Source organism: Carcharhinus amblyrhynchos, chromosome 17 (assembly GCF_965287045.1).
Source record: "Carcharhinus amblyrhynchos chromosome 17, sCarAmb.v2.hapA, whole genome shotgun sequence".
In the NCBI taxonomy this organism is placed as follows: Eukaryota; Metazoa; Chordata; class Chondrichthyes; order Carcharhiniformes; family Carcharhinidae; genus Carcharhinus; species Carcharhinus amblyrhynchos.
The window spans coordinates 52,954,807-52,980,086 of record NC_137340.1 but is presented as its reverse complement, the minus strand read 5'-3'; the positions used below and the strand labels follow the sequence as shown (position 1 = coordinate 52,980,086).

At 44.7% G+C, this 25,280-nt stretch overlaps 1 protein-coding gene across 1 annotated transcript in view; it reads right to left on the bottom strand.

Moving 5' to 3' along the window:
- The window catches only part of abcc2 (ATP binding cassette subfamily C member 2), a 92,539-nt gene that overhangs the window by 34,131 nt on the left and 33,128 nt on the right, over positions 1-25,280 (bottom strand). The window contains exons 11-19 of the mRNA XM_080205964.1: positions 25,035-25,100; positions 18,455-18,592; positions 16,813-16,959; positions 13,814-13,898; positions 12,427-12,493; positions 11,349-11,475; positions 8,634-8,810; positions 7,437-7,604; positions 5,480-5,663 (exon numbers count right to left, since the gene is read on the bottom strand). Coding sequence (XP_080062090.1) covers positions 5,480-5,663; positions 7,437-7,604; positions 8,634-8,810; positions 11,349-11,475; positions 12,427-12,493; positions 13,814-13,898; positions 16,813-16,959; positions 18,455-18,592; positions 25,035-25,100 — 1,159 coding nt within the window. The remainder of the gene's footprint in view (positions 1-5,479; positions 5,664-7,436; positions 7,605-8,633; positions 8,811-11,348; positions 11,476-12,426; positions 12,494-13,813; positions 13,899-16,812; positions 16,960-18,454; positions 18,593-25,034; positions 25,101-25,280) is intronic.

Sequence of the window (25,280 nt, the reverse complement as noted above, 5' to 3'; positions counted from 1 at the left end):
CTGCAGAAGGACTTGGACAGGTTAGGAGAGTGGACAAAGTGGCAGACGAATATAACATGGGAAAGCGTGAGGTTATGCACTTTGGTCGGAGGATAGAGGCAGAGGCTATTTTCTCAATGGGGAGAGAATTCAGATATCGGAAGCGCAAAGGGACTTGGCAGTCTTTGTTCAGGAATCTCTTAAGGTTAACCTGCAGGTTGACTTCACAGTTAGGTAGACAAATGCAATGTTAGCAGTCATTTCACAAAGGCTAAAATACAAAAGCAAAGATGTACTGCAGAGGCTGTATAAGGCTCTGGTCAGACCCCATTTGGAGTATTGTGAGCAATTTTGGGCCCTGTATCTGAGGAAAGATGTGCTGGTCTTGGAGTGGGTCCAGAGGAGGTTCACAAGAATGATCCCAAGAATGAAAGCTTGACGTACGAGGAGTGTCTGAGGACTCTGGGTCTGTACTTGATGGAGTTTAGGAGGATGAAGAGGGATCTCATTGAAACTTACAGGGATACTGAAAGGGCTGGATAGAGTGGACATGGGGAAGATGTTTCCATTAGTGGGAGAGTCTAGGACCTGAGGGCACAACCTCAGAGTAAAGGGCTTTTAAACCCTTTAGAAAGGGCAGACTAAACCCTTTAGAACCAAGATGAGGAGGAATTTCTTCACTCAGAGAGTGGTAAATCAGTGGAATTCATTGCCACAGAGGTGGTGGAGGCCGGGTCATTGAGTGTATTTAACTCAGAGATAGATAAGTTCTTGATTTCTGAAGGCATCTAAGGTTACGGAGAAAAGATGGGAGAATGAGGTTGAGAAACTTATCAGCCATGATTGAATAGTGGAGCAGACTCGATGGGCCGGATGGCCTAATTCTGCTCCTACGTCTTATGGTCACACTGAGTCCAATTTGAAATCTAATGCTGATCAAGGCTGAAATTCGCAATCTTATGAACATATGGAATAGGAACAGAGAAGGCCATTCAGCCCCTCAAATTTGCTTCACCAGTTAATAAGATCTCGCTATGTTCCAGATACCCAATAACCCATGATTTCTAAGAATTTGTACCCTCTGTCTCCCTCAGAGACTCCGAGCTCTGGACTCACCCACACAAGGAAATTTCTACCTTCTCATGACCATTCAGGATCTTATAAAGTTCAATCAAGTTATCCCTCACTCTTCTAAACTCGTGTAGAAATGAGCCCAGTCTGCGTAACCTTTCCTTATAAAACAATCTGTTCCTCTTAGGTATCAATCTCGTAAACAAAGAAAACACAGGAACAGGCCCTTCAAGCTGGCACTAACCATCCTGCCTGACTGAACTAAAACCCCCAACCCTTCCGGGGACCAAATCCCTCTATTCCCATCCTATTCATATATTTGTCAAGACGTCCCTTAAAATTCACTACCGTATCCGCTTCCACTAACTTCCCCGGCAATGAGTTCCAGGCACTCACTACTCTCTGCATAGAAAAATCTGCCTCGTACATCTCCTTTAAACCTTGTCCCTCACACCTAAACCTGTGCCCTCTAGTAATTGACTCTTCCACCCTGGGAAAAAGCTTCTGACTATCCACTCTGTCCATGTCTCTCATAATCTTGTAGACTTCTTTCAGGTCACCCCTCAACCTCCATGTACTCGTTAGAGTTTAGAAGAATGAGGGGAGATCTCATTGAGACGTATAAGATGATGAATGGGATGGATAGGATAGAGGTGGAGAGACTCTTCCCGCTCAAAAAAGACAGTAGGACTAGGGGGCACAGCCTCAAGATAAAGGGGAGGCGGTTTAGAACGGAGTTGAGGAGGAACTTCTTCACTCAAAGGGTGGTGAATCTCTGGAATTCTCTGCCCGTTGAAGTGGTGGAGGCTGCCTCGCTAAATATTTTTAAGAAGCGGGTTGATGGGTTCTTGATAAGAGAGGGGATTAAGGGTTATGGGGAGAGGGCGGGAAAGTGGAACTGAGCCACGACAGATCAGCCATGATCTTATTGAATGGCAGGGCAGGCTCGAAGGGCTAGATGGCCTACTCCTGCTCCTATTTTCTTATGTTCTTATGTTTCTTATCATTCCAGTGAGAACAAACTAAGTTTCTCTAACCTCTCCCTCATAACTAATGCCCTTCATACCAGGCAACATCCTGGTAAACCTTTTCTGTACCCTCTCCAAAGCCTCCACATCTTTTTGGTAGTGTGGGAAACTGAGGTGAAAATATGAGATCTTTGAGATAGGAGGATATGTGGAAACTTATCTTGGGGTCAAATAAGAATGTTCTGCTTCCAAGGCCTTGGTGAGACCACATTTCAAATACTGTGTGCAGGTTTGCTCTCCTTATTTAGGATGTAAATGCATTGGAGGCGGTTCAGAGGTAGTGTGGCGACCAGAATTGAACACTGTATTCCAAGTGCGGCCTAACTAAGGTTCTATAAAGCTGCAACAACTTGCCAATTTTTAAACTCAATGCCCCAGCTGACGGAGACAAGCATCCTCTGAACTGCCTCCATTGCATTTACATCCTAAATAAGGAGACCAAACCTGCACACAGTATTTGAAATGTGGTCTCACCAAGCCTTGGAAGCAGAACATTCTTATTTGACCCCAAGTTAAGTTTCCACATACCCTCCCTACCTCAAAGATCTCATATTTTCACCTCAGTTTCCCAGCTCCACTCTGTCACAGCCTATCTGCTTTTGAAAGCTTCATCCACATCCTTGGCATTCCCAGGTTGAACTATTCAATGCTCCAGTGACTGATGTCCCACCCTTAGGCAACTTCAGTTCTGCAGACTCTGCTACCCCCCATGGCCTAACTTCCCAAGGCCTCATTCATTGTGGCCGATGACTTCAACCAGGCCAAGCTCAAGAGTATCCTACCAAGATACCATCAACACGTCCCCTGTCCCACCAGAGACCTAAACATCCTGTACAAGCATCAAACATACCTACCGCTCAATCCCCCTCCACACATTGGGAAATCAGACCAGCTCCTGCTCCCGGCTTACAAGCAGAAACTGAAAGGGGAGATTGCAATAAAGTCATGCAATGTTGGTCTAATGATGATCTCCTGTGGGACTGCTTCAAGTCAGTGGAGGTCAATATTCAAAAACTCAGTGGCCAACCTAATTAAATACATCATTACAGCAGCAGACTTCATTAAGTGTGTAGCAGACTGTGTGCCAAAGAAGTTAATCCAAGCGTTTCCCAACCAGAACTATGGATGAACAGGGATATCCACTGCCTACTAAAGTCCAGGTCTGAGGCATTCAAGTCAGGTGATCCTGACCTAAACAAGAAATCCGGATAATGATCTACAGAGAACCATCAAAGATGCCAAGAGATAACACCAGCCCAAGCTAGAATCCCAGAGTAGCCAAACAAACACCTATTGATCGTGGCAAACTCTATACGTCATTACAAGCTACAATATGATGACGAGTAGAATCACCGGCAACAAAGTACCCCCGCAATGAGATCAAAGTATTCAGTTCAGTTCAATAACACTGAGTCCCATTCCTTCATCACCCCTGTGCTTATTGACTTAATTTAGTTCTTTCCAGCAACACCTCAATTTTAAAATTCACGTCCTCCTTTCCGCACTCCTCCCCGCTCTCACCCACTCTGTCCCTGTCACCTCCCCGCTCTCACCCACTCTGTCCCTGTCACCTCCCCGCTCTCACCCACTCTGTCCCTGTCACCTCCCCGCTCTCACCCACTCTGTCCCTGTCACCTCCCCGCTCTCACCCACTCTGTCCCTGTCACCTCCCCGCTCTCACCCACTCTGTCCCTGTCACCTCCCCGCTCTCACCCACTCTGTCCCTGTCACCTCCCCGCTCTCACCCACTCTGTCCCTGTCACCTCCCCGCTCTCACCCACTCTGTCCCTGTCTCCTCCCCGCTCTCACCCACTCTGTCCCTGTCACCTCCCCGCTCTCACCCACTCTGTCCCTGTCACCTCCCCGCTCTCACCCACTCTGTCCCTGTCACCTCCCCGCTCTCACCCACTCTGTCCCTGTCTCCTCCCCGCTCTCACCCACTCTGTCCCTGTCACCTCCCCGCTCTCACCCACTCTGTCCCTGTCACCTCCCCGCTCTCACCCACTCTGTCCCTGTCACCTCCCCGCTCTCACCCACTCTGTCCCTGTCACCTCCTCCAGAACCATTACTCTGCTTAGCTGGTTCAATTTCAAATTTTATTTGATAACCATCATGGGATGCACCTTGGGATATTTTGCTACATTAAAGGTGTTACGTTTTAGGAGTGGCACAGTGGTTAGCACTGCTGCCACACAGTGCCAGGAAACCTGGTTTAATTCCCAGCTTGGGTCACTGCCTATACGGAGTCTGCACATTCTCCCCGTGTTTGCATGGGTTTCCTCCAGGTGCTCCAGTTTCATCCCACAGTCTGAAAGGCATGCTGATTAGGTGCATTGGCTAAACTCTTCCTCAGTGTACCCGAACGGGCACTGGAGTGTGGCGACTAGGGAATTTTCACAGTAACTTCATTGCAGTGTCAATTTAAACCTACTTGTGATTGTAATAAATAAACTTCAAACTTAAATTCAAGTTCTTCTTGTTGTCTGTCAAGAAAAGCAATAACTGTGAAATATTCTGTTCAGAAGTTTGGGGGGTGAGGGTGGTGCTGGTGTAGAGCAAGTCCTACAGGGAGTGGGGTTAATAACTGGGGATGTAAACACTATAACTCAGCTTATCAAACACCTTGCAGCGACAAGTTTAAAAACAGCAGTAATGTTGTAGCTTTATAGGGTGCTGGTGAGGCCACACCTGGAGTACCGTGTACAGTTTTGTCTCCTTACTTGAGAAAGGATATACTGGCACAGGAGGGGGTGCAGTGGAGATTCACTAGGTTGATTCCAGAGTTGAGAGGATTGGCTGATGAGGAGAGGCTGAATAGACTGGGGATATACTCACTGGAATTCAGAAGAATGGGGGGAGATCTTATAGAAACATAAGATTATGAAGGAGATAGATTAGTTAGAAACAGGGAGATTGTTTCCACTGGCGGGTGAAACGAGAACTAGGGGGCATCGCCTCAAAATAAGGGGGATTTGGGACTGAGTTGAGAAGGAATTTCTTCACTCAAAGGGTTGTGAATCTGTGGAATTCCCTACCCAGTGGAGCAGTTGAGGATCCCTCAATGAATGTTTTTAAGGCAAAGATGGATAGAGTAAAGGAACTAAGGGTTATGGTGAGTAGGCAGGTAAGTGGAGTTGAGTCCATAAAAAGATCAGCCATGATCTTATTGAATGTGGAGCAGGCTCGAGGGGTCAGATGGCCTACTCCTCCTCCTAGTCCTTATGTTAACAATGCTGTGGATATGATCTCTCCATAGCCAGAGTTGCCCTGGAGATGCTGTTGCAAGGCCCAACCTTTAAATCATTTGTGTAACTGGAGAAATTGAAATGTTGCCAGAGAGGGGGGAGAAGGGGGGTGATTGGGGCGATGGGGTGGAGAATAGATGTGTGGGAGCTTCATACCTGTAGCCTCTCCCTCCTCACTGCGCTCCCCTTCTCCATACGTGTTCAGGAAGTCGGCAAACGCCCCCCCGTTTGCCTTTAGCGTTTTGTATGAGCCCACCTCAGACACTTCACCGTCCACCAGGACCACAATCTCATCCACCTGAGGCAGGAAGGTCACCCCATGCGTCACAAGAACTCGAGTCTGTTTAAAAACATGAATCATCAGAGTCAGAGAATAAATGGAACTTCACATGGAACCAGGACAGACCAGAGGCAGCGTTTATCCTCCATACAAACTTCCTGTTATTCCTCCAAATCTCAACATGGCCAATCCCTGCTTCTGTTTTCGAAGTTTCCCTACCCCGTCCCATCCTCTCCAATATGTTTATCTGCCTTTCCCTGAAACGTATCTACACTGTTCACCTTAACACTCCCTGCTTTAGTCAGAAAGACCATACAGAAAATTACATTCCTATGGAAATTTCATGAGCCCAACACATCTCAAAACCTTTCCAGTAAATGAAGATAAATGTTTTTTATTTATTCAAGGGACATGGGCATCACTATATTTATTGCCCATCCCTAGTTTCCTGAGGGCAGTTGAGAGTCAACCCCATTGCTGTGGCTCTGGAGTCACAAGTAGGCCAGGCCAGGTAAGGACGGCAGATTTCCTTCCCTGATGGACATTAGTGAATCAGATGGGTTTTTCTGACAATCAACAATAGTTTCATGGTCATCAGTAGATTCTTAGTTTTTATTTTTTATTGAATTCAAATTCCACCATCTGCTGTGTGGGATTTGAACCTGGGATCCCAGAACATTAGCAGAGTTTCTGGATTAATAGTCTCATGGGAAATCACTAGGGAATCGCCTCTCCATAGTAAGAAATATGGTAGCCAATTTACACACAATAACCTCTCCCACTCAGCAATGTGATAATAACCACACAGTCTGCCTTTGTGATGTTAAATGAGGGATAGATATCTGGGAAGGTTCTCCAGTCCTCTCCATGGCGGGACTCACTGTAAGCGAGAGTGGAAAATTTGGCATTCCAGCAAAAACTTCCATTCCATTCACTTCCAACAGCCTAAAGGAACCAGCCTCGAGTGAGGGCAGGAGAGTTTGTCCATTGTTCAGGATACTGCAGGAACTCCGCCCATCTATGAAAATAGCATCATGGAATATTGTTTCACAAATTCTGGCAGCGCTCCCTCAGCACCGACCCTCTGACAGTGCGGCACTCCCTCAGCACTGACCCTCTGACAGTGCGGCACTCCCTCAGCACTGACCCTCTGACAGTGCGGCACTCCCTCAGCACTGACCCTCTGACAGTGCGGCACTCCCTCAGCACCGACCCTCTGACAGTGCGGCACTCCCTCAGCACCGACCCTCTGACAGTGCGGCACTCCCTCAGCACTGACCCTCTGACAGTGCGGCGCTCCCTCAGTACTGACCCTCTGACAGTGCGGCGCTCCCTCAGCACCGACCCTCTGACAGTGCGGCACTCCCTCAGCACTGACCCTCTGACAGTGCGGCGCTCCCTCAGTACTGACCCTCTGACAGTGCGGCACTCCCTCAGTACTGACCCTCTGACAGTGCGGCGCTCCCTCAGCACCGACCCTCTGACAGTGCGGCGCTCCCTCAGCACCGACCCTCTGACAGTGCTCTGTAGTTGAGATATGGCCTATATCTAACCCCATGCTGTACCTGTCCTGGGAGTGTTTGATGGGGGGACAGTGTAGAGGGAGCTTTACTCTGTATCTAACCCCGTGCTGTACCTGTCCTGGGAGTGTTTGATGGGGGGACAGTGTAGAGGGAGCTTTACTCTGTATCTAACCCCGTGCTGTACCTGTCCTGGGAGTGTTTGATGGGGACAGTGTAGAGGGAGCTTTCCTCTGTATCTAACCCCGTGCTGTACCTGCCCTGGGGGTGTTTGATGGGGACAGTGTGGAGGGAACAGAGATCTGTCTCTCACCTTGTCCTTTAACAGTCCATTTGGTCCAATAACTTTCTGAAAGATGTGCTTTCCCACATGGGCGTCCACTGCAGACAGAGGGTCATCCAGGATGATAATTTCGGCTGTACTGTAAGCTGCTCGGGCCAGGCTGACTCGCTGCTTTTGTCCACCGCTTAGGTTAATACCCTGGAAAAGAAAAATCAGCAAATCAACCAACTCCACAAAGTAAGTAGCCATTTGGCCCATCATTGCACATGCTGGCTCAGGGAATAGTTACGTTTAATTCAAAGATCTCATCTGTTTTGTCCTGAAAGTGACATCACAAACTTCCTTATCCTCCAGGACTGTTTTTCTCCCTTTCCAAATTATTTCTTGATTTTGATTCAACACACTTTTCAGATATGGCATTCCAGAACCCAGCAAGTCCTGGATATTAACCCACATACCAACAGGAATAAAATCTCGTCATTAGGCTAAGCATCAAATCCTCCGTCCTCACTTAGGGTAACCTGAACGGCTGTAGAATTCCGGTTAGTATCTGTGGCAGTGAAGTGTTACAATCTCTCGGTCATACAGGTGAAGGGTCAGCATAAATTACTCTTGGTTCTAGCAAAGAACTGAAACTGCATCCTCCGAGGCGACAGCCCCATCTCCGAGACTCGTCCCGTCTCCGAAAGTCACCAACACCTTATCCAGTGAACATCATCGAATGGAGGGGTCACCTCAACAGACTCTGTAAATATCCTGGATTACTAAGACCAACTATATTCACCACACAATCCAGGTTTCAGACTATAACCATCAGCAAAAGAGAAATGAAAATTGGAATATCTCTCTGAAAAAGAGGCATCTGGCTCCCAGCCCAATTTGAACATTTCCGTTTAGTCTTTAATTAAAAAAAATACTGAGGATGCTGGAAAATTGTTGGACAACAGAAAATGCTGGAAAATCTCAGCAGATCTGGCAGCGCCTGTGGAGAGAGAAACAGAGTCAAGGGGCAGGATCTTATGGCCGCCTTCACCCCAAAACTGGAAATTCCCACCCAAGATCATTGGACCTTTCCATTGTCCACTCCTCGCCTGCTCCGATTCCCGTGCCAGGCTGAACAGGAAAATGTTTTGGGTCCAATATGATTCTTCATCAATGTGACTCAGAAGAGTTTCCCTCCCCAAAGATGTCTCCAGATTTGCGGAGAATTTCCCATTTCTCCAGTACCTTTTCCCCAATCTCTGTCTGGTCCCCGGCTGGCAGGAGCTCCAGGTCTGCTAGAAGAGCGCAGGCCTCCAGGACTTGCTGATATCGAGATTCTTCCCATTTTGAACCAAACAGAATGTTGTCCTGGAGGGTATCATTTTGGATCCAGGCTTGTTGAGGTACATAGGCAAATGAACCCTAAAAGCACACAGTCAACGGGAGAAAAATGGGATGAGAGAAGGCAAGGCTTTTCATGTCTTGCTAATATTAACATTGGGCTGCTTGGTCAGGAGCAGTTCAGACAGATTAATTCATCTATCTCCTGATCTTGTCCCTCGTTCTTCTTCTCCTCCCTGGTGAATCCTGAATCAACACCTTACTTTGTGAACTCTTCAACAAAATTCCAATTCATATCCCTATTCCAACCAAGATTTAATTTGACAAGGAATTAAATCATTGAATGAATGACATGACACTGGGAAGTTCTGAAGAACAAAGGGACCTTGGTGCGTGTGTGTGTGTACAGGTCTCTGAAGGTAGAAGGGCATGTTAGTAGGGTGATGGAAAAGCATTATGGGACACTTGCCTTTATCAATCGAGGCACAGATTACAAAAACAGGGAAGTCATGTTGGAATTGTATGAAACTTTGGTGAGATCACAACTGGAGTACTGTGTGTAGTTCTGTTCACAGGATTGGGCGTGCAGGTCCACAGTTCCCTGAAAGGGCAACACAGGCGGCCAAGGTGATTAAGAAGGCATGTGGCATGTCTGCCTTCATCAGCTGGGGCATTGAGTACAAGAGCTGGCAAATCATGTTGCAGTTATATAAAACCTCGATTAGGCCACATTTGGAGTATTGTGTGCAGATCTGGTCACCCCACTGCCAGAAGGACCCAGAAACTTTGGAGAGAGTGCAAAGAAGGTTCACCAGAATGTTGCCTGGTCTCGAGGGTGTTGGCTATGAGGAGAGGTTGAATAAACTAGGATTGTTTTCACTGGGAGACCTGATAGAGGTCTACAAAATTATGAGAAGCATGGACAGGGAGGATAGTCAGAGGTTTTTCCCCCAGGGTGGAAGTGTCAATTACAAGGGGGCACTGGTTCAAGGAGAGAGGGGGAAAGTTTAAGGGAGATGTGTGGGGGAGGTTTTGTCAGTGCCCCGGCTGATGAAGGCAAGCATGCCATACGCCTTCTTAATCACCTTCGCCACCATGTTGCCCTTTAAGGGAACTAGATCTGCATTCTCAGAACGGCAGAGAACGGTGGGTGCCTGGAACACGCTGCCAGGGGAGGGGGTGGAAGCAGGCACATTAGCAACATTTAAAAGGCACCTGGATAGATACATGAATAGAGGCAAATGGACTGAATAATTGTTAGTTTAGTTAGGGCATCACGATCGGTACAGGCTCAGAGGGCTGAAGGCTTTACAACTATTCAATAGCAGGTTAGTTGTAAAGACTCACATCCTAATCAGTAATCTGTAAACTGTGCTGTTATAGGCTCTGTCTGAGGCCAGAACTCTCCATTCACCTGACAAAGGGGCAAACTCCAAAAGCTTGTGGGATTACTATCAAATAAATTGGCTGGACCTTAACCTGGTGTTGTCAGACTTCTTACTGTGTTTACCCCAGTCCAACGCCAGCATCTCCACATCATGACTTGTTTTGTCTGGAGCAGAGAAGACTGAGGGGTGACATGTTCAGGATTATGAGGGGCACAGACAGGGCGGATAGGGAGCAGCTGTTTCCCCTTAGTTGAAGGGTCAGTTATGAGGGGACACAAGTTAAAAGTGAGGGGAGGGAGGTTTAGGGGGGATTTGAGGAAAAACGTTTTACCCAGAGGGTGGTGAGGGTCTGGAATGCGCTGCCTGGGAGGGCGGTGGAGGCAGGATGCCCCACATTCTTTAGAAAGTACCTGGATGAGCACTTGGCACACCATAACATTCAGGGCAATGGGCCAAGCGCTGGCAAGTGGGGTTAGGTGGGAGTTCAGATGTTTCTTGTGTGTCGGTGCGGACTCGATGAGCTGAAGGGCCTCTTCTGTGCTGTATGATTCTAAGATGACATTGTGTAGCAGGATATGCACCTTATTGTACACTCTCACATAACTTCCTGGTGCAAACTGTCTACTTAAGAAGCTTGATAGGGAAAGCAGCCCACCCAATCAGTATCTCATCTGCTATCTTAAACATTCACTCTCACCACCACTGATGCTCAGTAGCAGTAATGTGTACCATCGACTCACCAAGGTTCCTTCGGCAGCACCTTCCAAACCCATGACCACTACCACCTCAAAGGACAAGGGGAACACCTGGAGATTCCCCTCTGAGCCACTCGCCATCCTGACTTGGAAATATATCAGCCGTTCCTTCACTGTGGCTGGGTCAAAATCCTGGAACTCCCTCCCTAACAGCACTGAGGGTATACCTACACCACTGCAGCTCATCACCACTTTCTCAAGGGGCAATTAGAGTCAAACAGCGACTCCCATGTTCCATGAATAATAAAATAAATACACAAGTTTGGAGGTCAATTTCCTCTGACCTTTGCCCTTTTGGCTAGCAGAGCTTTGGGCAGTGTGACGGTTACAGTTCCCACACGGGTAAACGGAGATGCCCATTGCATTTCCACTGAAACCTGGGTAAACTAAATGGAAAACTCCAAGGAAATTGTCAGCAAGAATCACTCCTCCCACAAGGACATGGAACCGATTCCGCAGCTGGTGTATTTCAGTACCTTGATGTTTATGAATCCTTTGACATTCTCCATTTCCCCCAGTAATGCAGATATCAACGAGGATTTGCCACTTCCCACACTCCCCACCACTGCCACCAGGCTGCCTGCTTTGATATCTAATGTAACACTGGAGAAAAACAGACAGATTAATATCGCAAATGGCAGTCAAGATCCGCTGAGATAGCGAGGTGAACAGTAATCAGGAAGCTCCTTGGGTCTTGGTCTCAGAGGGCAGGACCTTGGCCTCCAACCCAGAACATACTGGGCTCAGTTCCCACCCTAGAGACATGAGCACAAACTCAAAGCTGACACACCTGGTGCAGCACCAACAGAGTGCTACATTGTCAGGGGAGCAGTCATTCAGACCAGGTGCTGAAACATAGCCCCCCCCGCCCCACCCTGCTGTATCACATAGCTATAAACAATCCTGTAGCCTCTATCCATGGAAAAGCAGTGGAGTTTTCCACTGGAGTTGGGCAGAAGGTGGAAGCAGGGTTCATGCTCCGATAACCTGTGATCGGATGTGTGAACACCAGGTTCAAATTCTGCTGCCAGTGCTGGCACGCTGTGAGGTCGGGCACCTGGGCAAAACACCAGGGAACAGCCACCAAAACTCACAGAGAATCAAAGAATCCACACAGTACAGACGGAGGCCATTCGGCCCATCAACCCTGCACCACCCAGGCCCTATTCCCACAACCCCACATACATACCCTCCTAGACCCCTTTGACACTAAGGGGCAATTTAGCATGACCAATGAACCTAACCCGCACATCTTTTGGGGTGTGGGAGGAAACCGGAGCACCCGGAGGAAACCCACGCAGACACAGGGAGAATGTGCAAAGTCCACACAGACAGTGACCCGAGGCTGGAATTGAACCCAGGTTCCTGATGCCCTGCAACAGCAGAGTTGAACACTGTGCCACAGTGCCATCCTGCTCACCTACCCCCTTTCTAACTCTTAACAAAATTTATTGCAACAATAGACAACATTAGAATCCTCAGTAATGCCCAGCTTTAACACTTTCAGCATGTCAGCAATGAGACACATGACATATCCACACAAAGCTTACTCACTTCTTAATGGTGGGACTTTCATCTTTATTCCAGGAGAAGGTGGCATCTGAGAAGCTTACTGCAGACTCTGGTGACAGGACATCGAAAAGTTATTCCTCACAGATCCAACAAATGTCAATTTATTTGCACTGTCTGACCGTGTACAAAACACAGAATCATAGAACGATACAGCACAGAAGGCCATTCAGTCCATCAAATTGTACCGACAATCCCCCTCCCCTTCTCTTTCCATTTAACCCTGACAATTTTTCCCATCAAAAATTCAGCGGAGATGGTGGCATTGTGCCCATGTTACTAGGCTATTAGTCTAGAGGCTCAAGCTCTAGTCTATTAGTCTAGAGGATCTGGGGTATATGGGTTCAAATCCCACCAAGGCAGCTGGTTGAATTTAAATTCAATTAATAAAATCTGGAATTGAAAGCTAATCTCAGAAATGGTCACCCTGAAACTATCAAATGTAGAAAAATCTGCTGCCCTTGCCCGGTCTGACCTACACATGACTCCAGACCAAAGCAATGTGGTTGACTCTTAATTGCCCTCTGAAATGGCCGAGTGAGTTTTGAAGGCAACTACAGATGGGCAATAAATGCTGGCCCAGCCAGCGATGTTGATATCCAATGAATAATAAAAATAAATCCTTCATGATTTTGAACACTTCTCTGAACTATTAAGAGTGATGCATTCTCCATTGCAACACCTCTATCAACCAATCAGCACTCTCAACTCACACAGTATAAATTATTGTTTCCTTTACTATTTGGTATCCTTGTTAATTGTCCTGATGAGTACAAGACAGAAAACTTCGATAATATGTGTCTTTTTGCAGCAATACTCAAGCTCTGTGCTGCCAATATAAGTTGCCAAAAATTGAGGGTGACTTCATGTGGCTTGAAGTAACCACGGTTTTATTGGTAATGAATAAACCTACACCACATGGGCTGCAGCTCATCGCCACCTTCTCAAGGGGCAATCAGGTATGAGTAGCGATTTCCACATTCCATGAACAAATCAAATAAAATGTTGAGGCAGGAAGCTAAGCCAATTGAGTGAAAGTGTGCGTATCCCGGGTTGGGGAGGATCCTCAGTAGTGTATTTACACTAACAGGGTCAGACACAGTAACTATGCAACTGTACAACTCTCCTCCCCGGCTCCAACTGAGGATCCTCCCCAACGCAAGATACGTGCACTTTCACTCAATTGGCTTGGCTTCCCGCCGCAACGCTCCGTAGGGTCCAGCCCAATCACACGGCCCTCAGGGATCGCTTCCTTAAAGGGGCCAAGCTACCACATAAATATAAATAACTAGTGGAATATTCCAAAACAGACCATGGCTTTGATACATCAGCAATGACTAAAATACTCCTAGATATCTCTCGCCCAACGTACCATAGCTGGGATCCTGTTGGATTGCTGAGGTGTCGAGGTTGTCACCTCCTAGGAATCTCTCCAGACGTCTGCAGGAAACTCCGGCCTGCAGATGGAAGAAATAACAACTCAAGTAACCAAATGACATGTATTGGATTAAAAGAATATTGGTATCTTCTTACAAAGCTTTCGGAACATTTCTCATTGACCAGTATACTCTTCCTAGTTGACAATGCTGGAGGGGTCAGTCTTGGTTCAGTGGGTAGGACTCTCGCAGGAATCGATCTGAATCAGAATATCCCTGTTCTCTGGCTTTTATTCTGAGTCTGTAACCCTCATTTTTTTTTTATCCATTTATAGGGAGTGGGTGTCGTTGGCTAGACCAGCACGCATTGCCCATCCCTAATTGCCCTTGAGAATGAAGTGCAGCAGTTCAAAATGGCAGCTCACCATCACCTTCTTGAGGGCAATTAGGGAGGGGCAACAAATGCTATCCTAGTCAGAGATGCCAATGTCCTATAAATGATTTTTTAAAAGACAGTCAGACTCAGAATAAGGGCCCTCTATGTAAAAAACTTACGTCGCATATCCCCTCTAAACTTTTCCCTACGTAACCTAAACCTATGTCCCCTATTCTTCGTGTTCCTGAATCAGAAGGTTACAGATTAAATTCCATGTAATGATACAGTACCTTTATGAAATGTATTTCTATCATGTTTCAGGTAAGGAGTATGTTTAGAATTCAGATCTGTTGTGCAAGGTGCTGATTTGTCCACAAAACCATTCAATTGATAGCGTGGGATAAACACTCATTTTAGAACTGGAGTGTTTGTTTTAAGCTTAGCTGACACTTGAGTTTACTCAGGTTTTCCCTAGGGTTTCAGCGTAGAGTTTTGATTAGACTGATTGACAGAGACAGAGTCATGTGCGTAATGGGAGGAGCTAAAATTACAGGGAAAACAGTTATTTTCTCATTTTTAAAACAAGTGGTTACTGCCTGGTTCTGAAAGAAGCAAGATGTGTCTCTCTCACTCCAGAGGTGTTCTGAAAGCTGTAAAGCTGTTAACCTGAGGCAGACAAGTGAACCTGTGCTTTGCTGACTAATATTAAAGAGGAGGTTTAAGCCTATAATAGAAATATTGCTTGAATTGGAACTCATAGGGTTGCGTGAGCAGTTAAGAATTGTATCTTTTCATGTTTCAACATTATTGAGATGCTGAATGTTTAACTAATTTCATTTGTTATCGTTAAACTGTCATGTTAAATAAAGTTTGTTTTGATAAAAGCTTCCCTAGTTCAGTAGAATCGTACCTAGATTTGGTTTCTCCCACATTCCAAAAGATGTGCTGGTTAGGTTCATTGGCCATGCTAAATTCCCCCTCAGTGTACCTGAACAGGCAATGTAATGTGGCGACTCAGGGATTTTCACAGTAACTTCACTGCAGTGTTAATGTAAGCCTACTTGTGACAATAATAAATAAACTAAAACTAAAGTCTATCCTCATATTAATGGTAAAATAGAAAATTGCTGGTTGTATTCATTATGTATCTTGGGGTTTCTGATCTGATATCCTAGTACCCACCCCAGGGACTCATCCCATAATTCAGATCGACACTCCAGTGCGGTACTGAGGTAGTGTCATACTGTCAGAGGTGCTGTCTTTTGGTGCTGAATTCTGTATGCCCTCTAAGATAGTGGAAGGCATGAAGAAGTTTGTGACTTCAAGAGAAGAGCAGAAGGAAGTAAAAATGCCAAGAGAGAAAGGTCATCATCAGGAGGTTTCTGGAAAGATAGGAAGAGGAGGCCATTTAGCCCTTCAAACCTGTCCATTCAATAAGAACATGGCTAATCTCTGAACTAAATCCATGTACTCATGATTTCTCCATATCCTTCAACATCTTTGATTAACAGAAATATATCAACTGAAAACTAGTAACCGATCTGGCGTCAATGCCAGTTGTGGAAGAATGTTCCAATTTTGACTGTGTGTACAAGTGTTTCTTAATTACACAACTTGAATCTTTTCCTCTTAGCCATAAACTTCCAAATTAGCTAAAATAATTTCTCTCCGTCTACCCTATCTGTTCTCCCAACACCCATCCATTGGCTCTGTCTACACTTCCCGCTGCCTTGGCAAAACAACCAGCAAAATTAAGGACCCCAAGCACCCTGGACATTCTCTCTTCCACCTTCTTCTGATGGGGAAGAGATACAAAAGTCTGAAGTCACATACCAACGGCTCAAGAACAACTTCTTCCCTGCTGCTGTCAGACTTTTGAATGCACTTACCTTGCATTAAGTTGATCCTTCTCTACACCCTAGCTATGTCTGTAACACTACATTCTGCACTCTCTTCTTTCCTTCTCTATGAATGGTATGCTTTGTCCGTATAGCGCACAAGAAACAATACTTTTCACTGTATGCTAATACACGTGACAATAATAAATCAAATCAAAATCAAACTTTGACTAAAATCATCCCTTAGCTTTCTAAATTAAAGAAATACACCCCTAGTTTGTGTAATCGTTACATAGGATATATAGAACAGGTCATTAGGCCTCACCAGCCCATGCTGTTATTTATGCCCCACTTGAGCCTTATCCCATTGTTGCTGATTTAAATCTACCATTGGTGACACTTCTCCATCTTTTGCTGTTCTAGTTTCCTATAGTTTTCTCTTAATTTAACCCTTAGAGTCCAGGTATCATTCTGCTAAATCTATAGTGCACTCCCTCCAAGGTCAATATATCTTTTCTAAGATGTGATATCTGTAACTCCAGGCACGCCCAACCAAAACATGACAGTTCCCACTCTGGATCCTAGTCTTGGCAACATACAAATCAGCATTCCCTTAGCCTCATGATTCTGCATGTTTGTGACATTTGAATGATATTGTGTACCTGGACGCACTGTTCCTAAAATTTCACCTTTTGGGGTGTACAGTATCTTGTTCAATCCATTTCTTTCTCAATCCAAAGTGAACAGGCTGACACTGAAATCGACTTGCCACGGGTCTTACCTGGACCATTGAGGAGATCAGCATGGGTAACATCATTAGAGGAAATCTCATAATGTTGAAGAGTGAAATGGAGGTAAAAGCTTTCTCGGCACTGAGAACATTGTTCGGATCCACAGCGAGATAGACAGCGAAACTGACTACAGTCACCTACACAAAACAAGGGAAAGAACACCGGCACTCAGAATGACAGGAATTCCTCACTGCGTTTCTTAAAAGTCCAATCTATGTGAAACAATGATAAGCAAATAATTTGCCCGGAGCAATTCATATATAAATTGGAGTTAGATCCTCAGTGAGTCATTCCCCCCGACCCAAAACCCCAGAGAGTCTCCCTCCCTGTCTTGAACTCCCAGTGAGTCTGGGGATTAACGTTGCTCAGGTAGAATCATAGAGTCATTGAGGTTTACAACATGGAAACAGGCCCTTCGGCCCAACTTGTCCATGCCACCCAGTTTTTACCATTAAACTAGTCCCAATTGCCCACGTTTGGCCCTCTACACTCATAAAAAGCATTTGGATAAGTACTTGGATGGGAAAGGACACTGCTTAAAAATTGGTCAGCTCCCTTAATGTCCCTACTATACTCCTTATACATTTATGACTGTGCGGCTAAATTCCCTTCAACTCAATTTTCAAGTTTGCTGACGACGTCCCCGCAGTGGGTCGGATCTCAAACAACCACGAGACAGGGTATAGGAACGAGGTAGGGAATCTGGTGAATTGTGCGGCACAATATTCTCTCTCTCAATGTGAACAAAACGAAGGAGATTATCATTGACTTCAGGAAGCATAAAAGAGAACATATCCCTGTCTACATCAATGGGGACAAAGTAGAAAGGGTCAAGAGCTTCAAGTTTTTAGGTGTCCAGATCACCAACAATCTGTCTTGGTCTCTCCATGCTGACACTACAATTAATAAAGCCCACTGGCCCCTCTACTTTCTCAGAAGACTAAGGAAATTTGGTATGTCAGCTACAACTCTCACCAACTTTTACAGATGCACCATATAAAGCATTCTTTCTGGTTGTATCACAGCTTAGCATGGGCTCCTGCTCTGCCCAAGACTGCAAGAAACTACAAAAGGTCGTGAATGTAGCCCAATCAATCACACAAACCACCTCCCATCCATAGACTCTGACTACACTTCCCACTGCCTCAGCAAAGCAGCCAGCATAATTAAGGACCCCACACGCTCCGGACATTCTCTCTTCCACTTTCTTCCTTCGGGACAAGATACAAAAATCTGAGGTCACATACCAACCAACTCAAGAATAGCTTCTTCCCTGCTGCTGTCAGACTTTTGAATGGACTTACCTCGCATTAAGTTGATCTTTCTGTACACCCTAGTTATGAGTGTAACACTACATTATGCACACTCTCCTAACTTTCTCTATGAACAGTATGATTTGTCTGTATAGCACACAACAAACAATACTTTTCACTGTATGTTAATACATGTGACATAATAAATCAAAGTCAAATCAAATCTATGGCTCAGTATCAAATCACACTCCTATAAAACACCTGGAGATGTTTTTACAACATTAAAGGCGTTATATAAATGCAAGTTGTTGCTGATGATAAACTTTACATGCCCACAAAGATTCCCAAATCAAGAAAACACAATCACCGGAATACCTACCATGAACGGTGTACAAGTAACAAGGAAAATAGCAGCAGCCACCAGATATGAAGACTTTTTCATCACTTTTAACTCTTTCTCCCTTATCCCAAGGATCTGCTCCTCAAATGATGTCTCCCAAGCATAAAACTTCATCACCTTCAAAAAGGAAAAAAAACATCTTTAGGAAGACAGCTCGGCGACCCCAGCTTCTCTCAATTGTCTCTTTATAGAAACTCATCTGGACACCTAATGAATGCAAGAAAAAAGGTAGAAGAAATTTTCCATTTATTTATCGTTTCTTACAACCACTGGATGTCTCAAAGCTCTTTCCAGCCAAGAACCTTTTGTTTTAAATGCAGTATGGTTGTAATGTAGGAAAACCAGCTGCTAATTTTCCCACAGCAAGATCCCACAAACAGCAGTGTAATAATGACCAGATAATCTAATTGTGTTGATTCAGATATGAATATTGGCCAAGCAACTTCCTCCACTGTCCTTCAGCAAAATACCGTGGGACCATCTATATTCACCCAAGCAGGGAGAGGGGATCTCTATTTGATCTGAAGGATGGCATCACCGATAGGCCAGCACTTCCTCTGTGTTGCACCAGAGCGTCAGTCCTGAATTTTGTACTCCAACCCTGGCGTGAGACTTGAACCCAAAACCTTGTGACACTGAGGAAAGCATACAGTGTGCTATCCACTGTGCCACACAGACTGATTGTGCTGCCCCTGGTTATTGCACCAGTGATATGCTGAATGGTTCACTGAGCTTTTCCTCCTAATCATTGGGCTGTTTGATTTGATGATGAATGAGTTTAATGCTTTAGAGATACGCAGAAATGATACACCAGCGTGTGTGTGAGACAGGATTTTGATTCAATGCTTTGAAACATCTCTTCTCATGTTTACAACAATTTGCCACAGTTTTGCTTATTTTTCTAAGTGACCACACACAGACTGAACTAATGATACACAGTGAGTAGTCAACAGACACACAATCAAATACCAAGCAATTGAACACTATACTCATTGCAGCATTGACACAGGATCATCTTTGAACCTCTCAGTTGCTGTTCAGTAAACAAAACACAAGCTCTGTTTCTTTATAAAAATATCACACACAATTCTCCCTCAACAAACAGTGCCACCTGTGGCCTCTTTATCTATCAGTCACTTCTACTGAATAATTGTCCTCAAATTAGGACTTAATTGGAAGGTCAGTTAACCCATTCCTAACAGATCAAAACTTACATCAATGTGTAAGCTGCCTGATTAGGTGGATACGAAGGAACTCATCATCATATTCGAAGTAGAATAAAGCATTCTAGCAGTCAGTGCGCTTTCCACCAAGCAATACCAAAGCAGCCTGACTTCCAATCACCATTGGTTATATTTCGGTATATTTACCATTGGTTATATTCCGGTATATTTACCATTGGTTATATTCCAGTATATTTACCATCGGTTATATCCCGGTATATTTACCATCGGTTACATTCCGGTATATTTACCATCGGTTATATTCCAGTATATTTACCATCGGTTATATCCCGGTATATTTACCATCGGTTACATTCCGGTATATTTACCATCGGTTACATTCCGGTATATTTACCATCGGTTATATCCCGGTATATTTACCATCGGTTATATCCCGGTATATTTACCATCGGTTACATTCCGGTATATTTACCATCGGTTACATTCCGGTATATTTACCATCGGTTATATCCCGGTATATTTACCATTGGTTATATTCCGGTATATTTACCATCGGTTATATCCCGGTATATTTACCATCGGTTACATTCCGGTATATTTACCATCGGTTACATTCCGGTATATTTACCATCGGTTATATCCCGGTATATTTACCATCGGTTACATTCCGGTATATTTACCATCGGTTATATCCCGGTATATTTACCATTGGTTATATTCCGGTATATTTACCATCGGTTATATCCCAGTATATTTACCATCGGTTATATTCCGGTATATTTACCATCGGTTATATCCCGGTATATTTACCATCGGTTATATCCCGGTATATTTACCATCGGTTATATTCCGGTATATTTACCATCGGTTATATCCCGGTATATTTACCATCGGTTATTTTCCAGTATATTTACCATCGGTTATATTCCGGTATATTTACCATCGGTTATATTCCGGTATATTTACCATTGGTTATATCCCAGTATATTTACCATCGGTTACATTCCAGTATATTTACCATCGGTTATATTCCAGTATATTTACCATCGGTTATATTCCGGTATATTTACCATTGGTTATATCCCGGTATATTTACCATCGGTTATATTCCAGTATATTTACCATCGGTTACATTCCGGTATATTTACCATTGGTTATATCCCAGTATATTTACCATCGGTTATATCCCAGTATATTTACCATCTGTTATATTCCGGTATATTTACCATCGGTTATATTCCGGTATATTTACCATCGGTTATATTCCGGTATATTTACCATCGGTTATATTCCAGTATATTGTCATCCCTTTGTGGATAACATCCCCTGATTTGCAATGAGGCAAGGGTGCTGGCCTCTGAGCTTGAGATAGGTTTCGCTGAGATTTCTCTGAGGTGGCTTTCCCTTCTATCACTGTACAATGATCTGCTGCTGATCACCATGCTCTCCACAGGGCATGACCAGCATGGAACTGCGGTGATTTTGTAAAATTCGTTTACATCAAAAGCAAACCAAAACTTGTTGCAGGTATTCTCTGGCTTCCCTACTGCAGCATCAGGTGGTGAGCCATTGGTGGATGGCCGGGATCTTCTGGCCCTGCTGCTGTCAATGGGATTTCCCACTGACTCCACTCCACGTCACCGGGAAACCCTTGGTGAGGATGTGCTATCGGTGGTACCAGATGATCCCACAGAGTGCAGAAAAGATTTACTGGGATGTTACAGGGACTTGATGGTTTGAGTTATAAGGAGAGGCTGGATAGACTGGGATCTTTTTCTCTGGAACGTAGGAGGCTGAGGGGTGATCTTATAGAGGTCTTTAAAATAATGAGGAACATAGATAAGGTAGATAGTCAATATCTATTCCCAAAGGTAGGGGAGTCTAAAACTAGAGGGCAGAGATTTAAGGTGAGAGGGGAGAGATACAAAAGTGTTGAGAGGGGTAATGTTTTCACACAGAGAGTGCTGAGTGTCTGGAACGAGGTGCCAGAGGTAGTAGTAGAGGCAGGTACAATTTTGGTTTTTAAAAAGCTTTTAGACAGTTACATGGGTAAGATGAGTATAGAGAGATATGGACAAAATGTGGGCAATTGGGATTAGTTTAGGAGTTTAAAAAAAAGGGCAGATTGGACAAGTTGGACCAAAGGGCCTGTTTCCATGCTGTAAACCTCTACGACTCTACGACTATGACGTGAACAGCCAGAAAGTCCCAGATGGAACAAATGTACAGGGTGAAATTAGAAGGTAGAATATTCTGAAGAAACCTTTATTCAAAATTTTGTTTAAAAATTAGTTTTTAAAACCTGCTAATTAATCATTTACCAACACTCCGGGACAATAAAAATACATCTTCAATTCAGTTCATCAAATGTTAAAAAGCATGTTACCATTAAAATCCAGTTACCCTCCATTGAATGAGGGGAGTTTGTCCCTCCCACCTTCCACAGGAATTGTAGCGGGCGGGGAGGGGCGGACCACGCCATCCATTGACCTCGGGTGAGATTTTCCGGTTTTGAGGTCAGAAAATCCCACCCCTTATGACTTATTGGGTTTCAAACTGTGATGTGGGATTGGGAAGTCAGAGTTCCCAGTGATTGCTGGATCTGGGAGGAAGGACAGCATGTGATGGAGTGACAAACCTCGAGAATTCCATGATGAACTCCCTATGTCCAGATATTAAGGTCAGTTTCAGGGGGGTAACGATTGTAAACACTGGCAATGGATCAACAAACCCCCCCAAACCTCCTCCACCCCCACTTCCCCCACAGCCACAGAGCCCAGCCCATAGATTCCCTACACTTCAAAAGGAGACCATTTGACCCATCAAGTTTGCATTGACCCCAGTTCCACCATAACTCTATTTATTTGCCCTACTAACGCTCTGACACTAAGGGACAATTTATCCTGGCCAATCAACCTAACCCACACATCTTTGGACTGTGGGAGGAAACCCACACAGAACATGCAAACTCCACACAGACAGTGACCTAAGCAGGAATTGAACCTGGGTTCCTGGCCTTGTGAGGCAGCAGCGCTAAACACTGTACCACCGTGATAACCCCTGATATTCACATTTTCCTAAATGACTAAATGTCAGCAATTGCCCAGTGAGTAGAACTCCCATGTCTGAGCCAATGGATCTTCGGTTCAAATCCCACTCGTCTTGGGCACAGGAACTAGGCTGACAATCCCAGTGCTGTACTGAGGGAGTGCTGCATTGCTAATGAGAATCCCAGGATCAGTATTTGGAAGAAGACTGGGGGGATTCTCCCTCAGTATCCTGGTCAATATTTATCCCTCAGTCAACGTTTCTCAGCAAAAAATGATCTGATCTAATTTGTTTATCAGATTTCTTTCTGTGAAACTTGCTGGGTGTAATTCCACTACACAGTACTATAACATTGACTACTCTCCAGAATACTGTCCTTTGAGATTGGTATGAATGTGTCAGCAGGTCCAAAACTCCCAGCATTTCAGAAGTATTTTCACAGGATGTGAAACCCAATAACCAGATTAGCTGTTGTAGACAAACCAAAAGAAATACATTGTCCTACTAATAGGAAACACTTTGGCTGGACTTTTCCACCATTCAGGGAAGAATAGTATGAACCGAGGGCACAGACAGCCAAATATACTGAGAGTATATTCAAAGGGAAACAATGATATAATTGGCAATGTCTTTGTGGAAGCAGCCTGTACGTCGGTTCTAGCTAGCAAACCAGAAGCAAGAGTGCAGAAAACCTTTGTGGAGGCAATTAAAACTCATATCCTCACTGAAGCAAGAAGAGACGCTCCCTAGAATAGCATCAATCATATACAGTGTGATAACTATAAACTGGTCTTATACATCTGTTGGATTGGATGTTGTATGGGAAGAAGGAAGTCCTGAAACAGTTCTGACCTTGTAAATGTACTTTGGATCAAAATGGTCATTTCCAAGTAAATTGAGTGGGTGTGTTAGTAATTTTGTAAGAACTGACTTACGTCATTCTGGTCCTTGCATATGTGTCTTTTCTTTGTTGTAGCAAATAGTTTTTAATAAGTGCTAGGTCAGGACAAAATCGCTATAGTCTCAGATGGGTGGCACAGTGGTACATTGGTTAGCACTGCTACCTCACAGTGCCAGCACCCAGCTTCAATTCCTAGCTTGGATCAGCGTCTGTGTGGAGTTTTCACATTCTCCCCATGTCTGTGTGGGTTTCTCCGGGTACTCTGGTTCCCTCCCACAGTCCAAAGTTGTGTGAGTTAGGTGGACTGGCCATTCCAAATTGCCCCTTAATGTCAGGGGGACTAGCTAGGATAAATGCATGGGGTTACAGGGATAGGGGCTGGGTGGGGTTGTGGTTGGTGCAGACTCGATGGGCCAAATGTCCTCCTTCTGCACTGTAGTATTCTATGATTCTATGACCATAGGCTGTTTTCTCCTTTGAGTGGGTGGGTGATTTAACCTGAGGGTCACCGCATTTCAGGTGAGGGGCAAGGTTAGGAAGTGGCCATGAATAACCTCCCCCAGCACAGGAATTGAACCCACTCTGTTGAGTCACTCCACATTACAAACCAATCTTAGCTAACCGTTATACAGCAACTGGGCTGGTTGTTCTCACTGGATATCACTCGTGGCTTCCTACACCACTCCTGTAGACAAAACTACACATCACCACAAACCAATGACTCCAAGTTGGGACACCCTTGTAGATAACATCAGCCAGGGTTCATGACAAGATTCCCTGAGGTTGTGAAAGGTGCCGTAGAGATGCAATATCTTTCTCTCTATAACTCAGTTAAATCAACTCAAAAGCCGTTAGTTAAAGACAAGCTTAACTCCTTCACACTTCCAAAATTAAAAGATTGATGCAGACAAGGAAATAATCATGTGGATTAAATGTTGTGTATGTTCAGTGTTAACACTGAGCATCGCAGTGAGGCACATACATAGAAACATGAAATCATAGAAACTAGAAGCAGGAGTAGGCCATTCTGCCCTTCGAGCCTGCTCTGCCATTCATTTTGATCATGGCTGATCATCAAATTCAATATCCTGATCCCTCCTTCCCCCCCCCATATCCCTCGATCCCTTTAGCCCTAAGAGCTATATCTAATTTCTTCTTGAAATCAGACAATGTTTTGGCCTCAACTCCTTTCTGTGGGAGTGAATTCCACACATTCACCACCCTCTGGGTGAAGAAATTACTCCTCACCTCAGTTCAAAAAGGTTAATTCCTTATCCTCAAACTATGACCCCCTTGTTCTGGACTCCTCAACACCAGGGAATCTGGGTTCCTTAGCAATTAATGCCCCAGACCCTCTTGCTCTCATTCACCCATCTACCAACTCCAATACTAACCCATTCATTCTCATGTTCCAATCAGAGCTTACCTTTATTCCATTCAGAATTTCATTCATTAATTTCATCCTATGGTCCTTGTATTTCATGTTTTCCATCTGTTGAAATGAAAAGTCAAGTTAATATGCTTTTGCAGTGAGTAATTGTTTCAAAACCTCCCCCAGCTTATCAAAGAATCCCCACAGTGCAGAAGGAGGCCATTTGGCCCATCAAGCCCACACCGACAACAATCCCACCCAGGTCCTATCTCTGCAACCCCACATATTTACCCTCCCGGT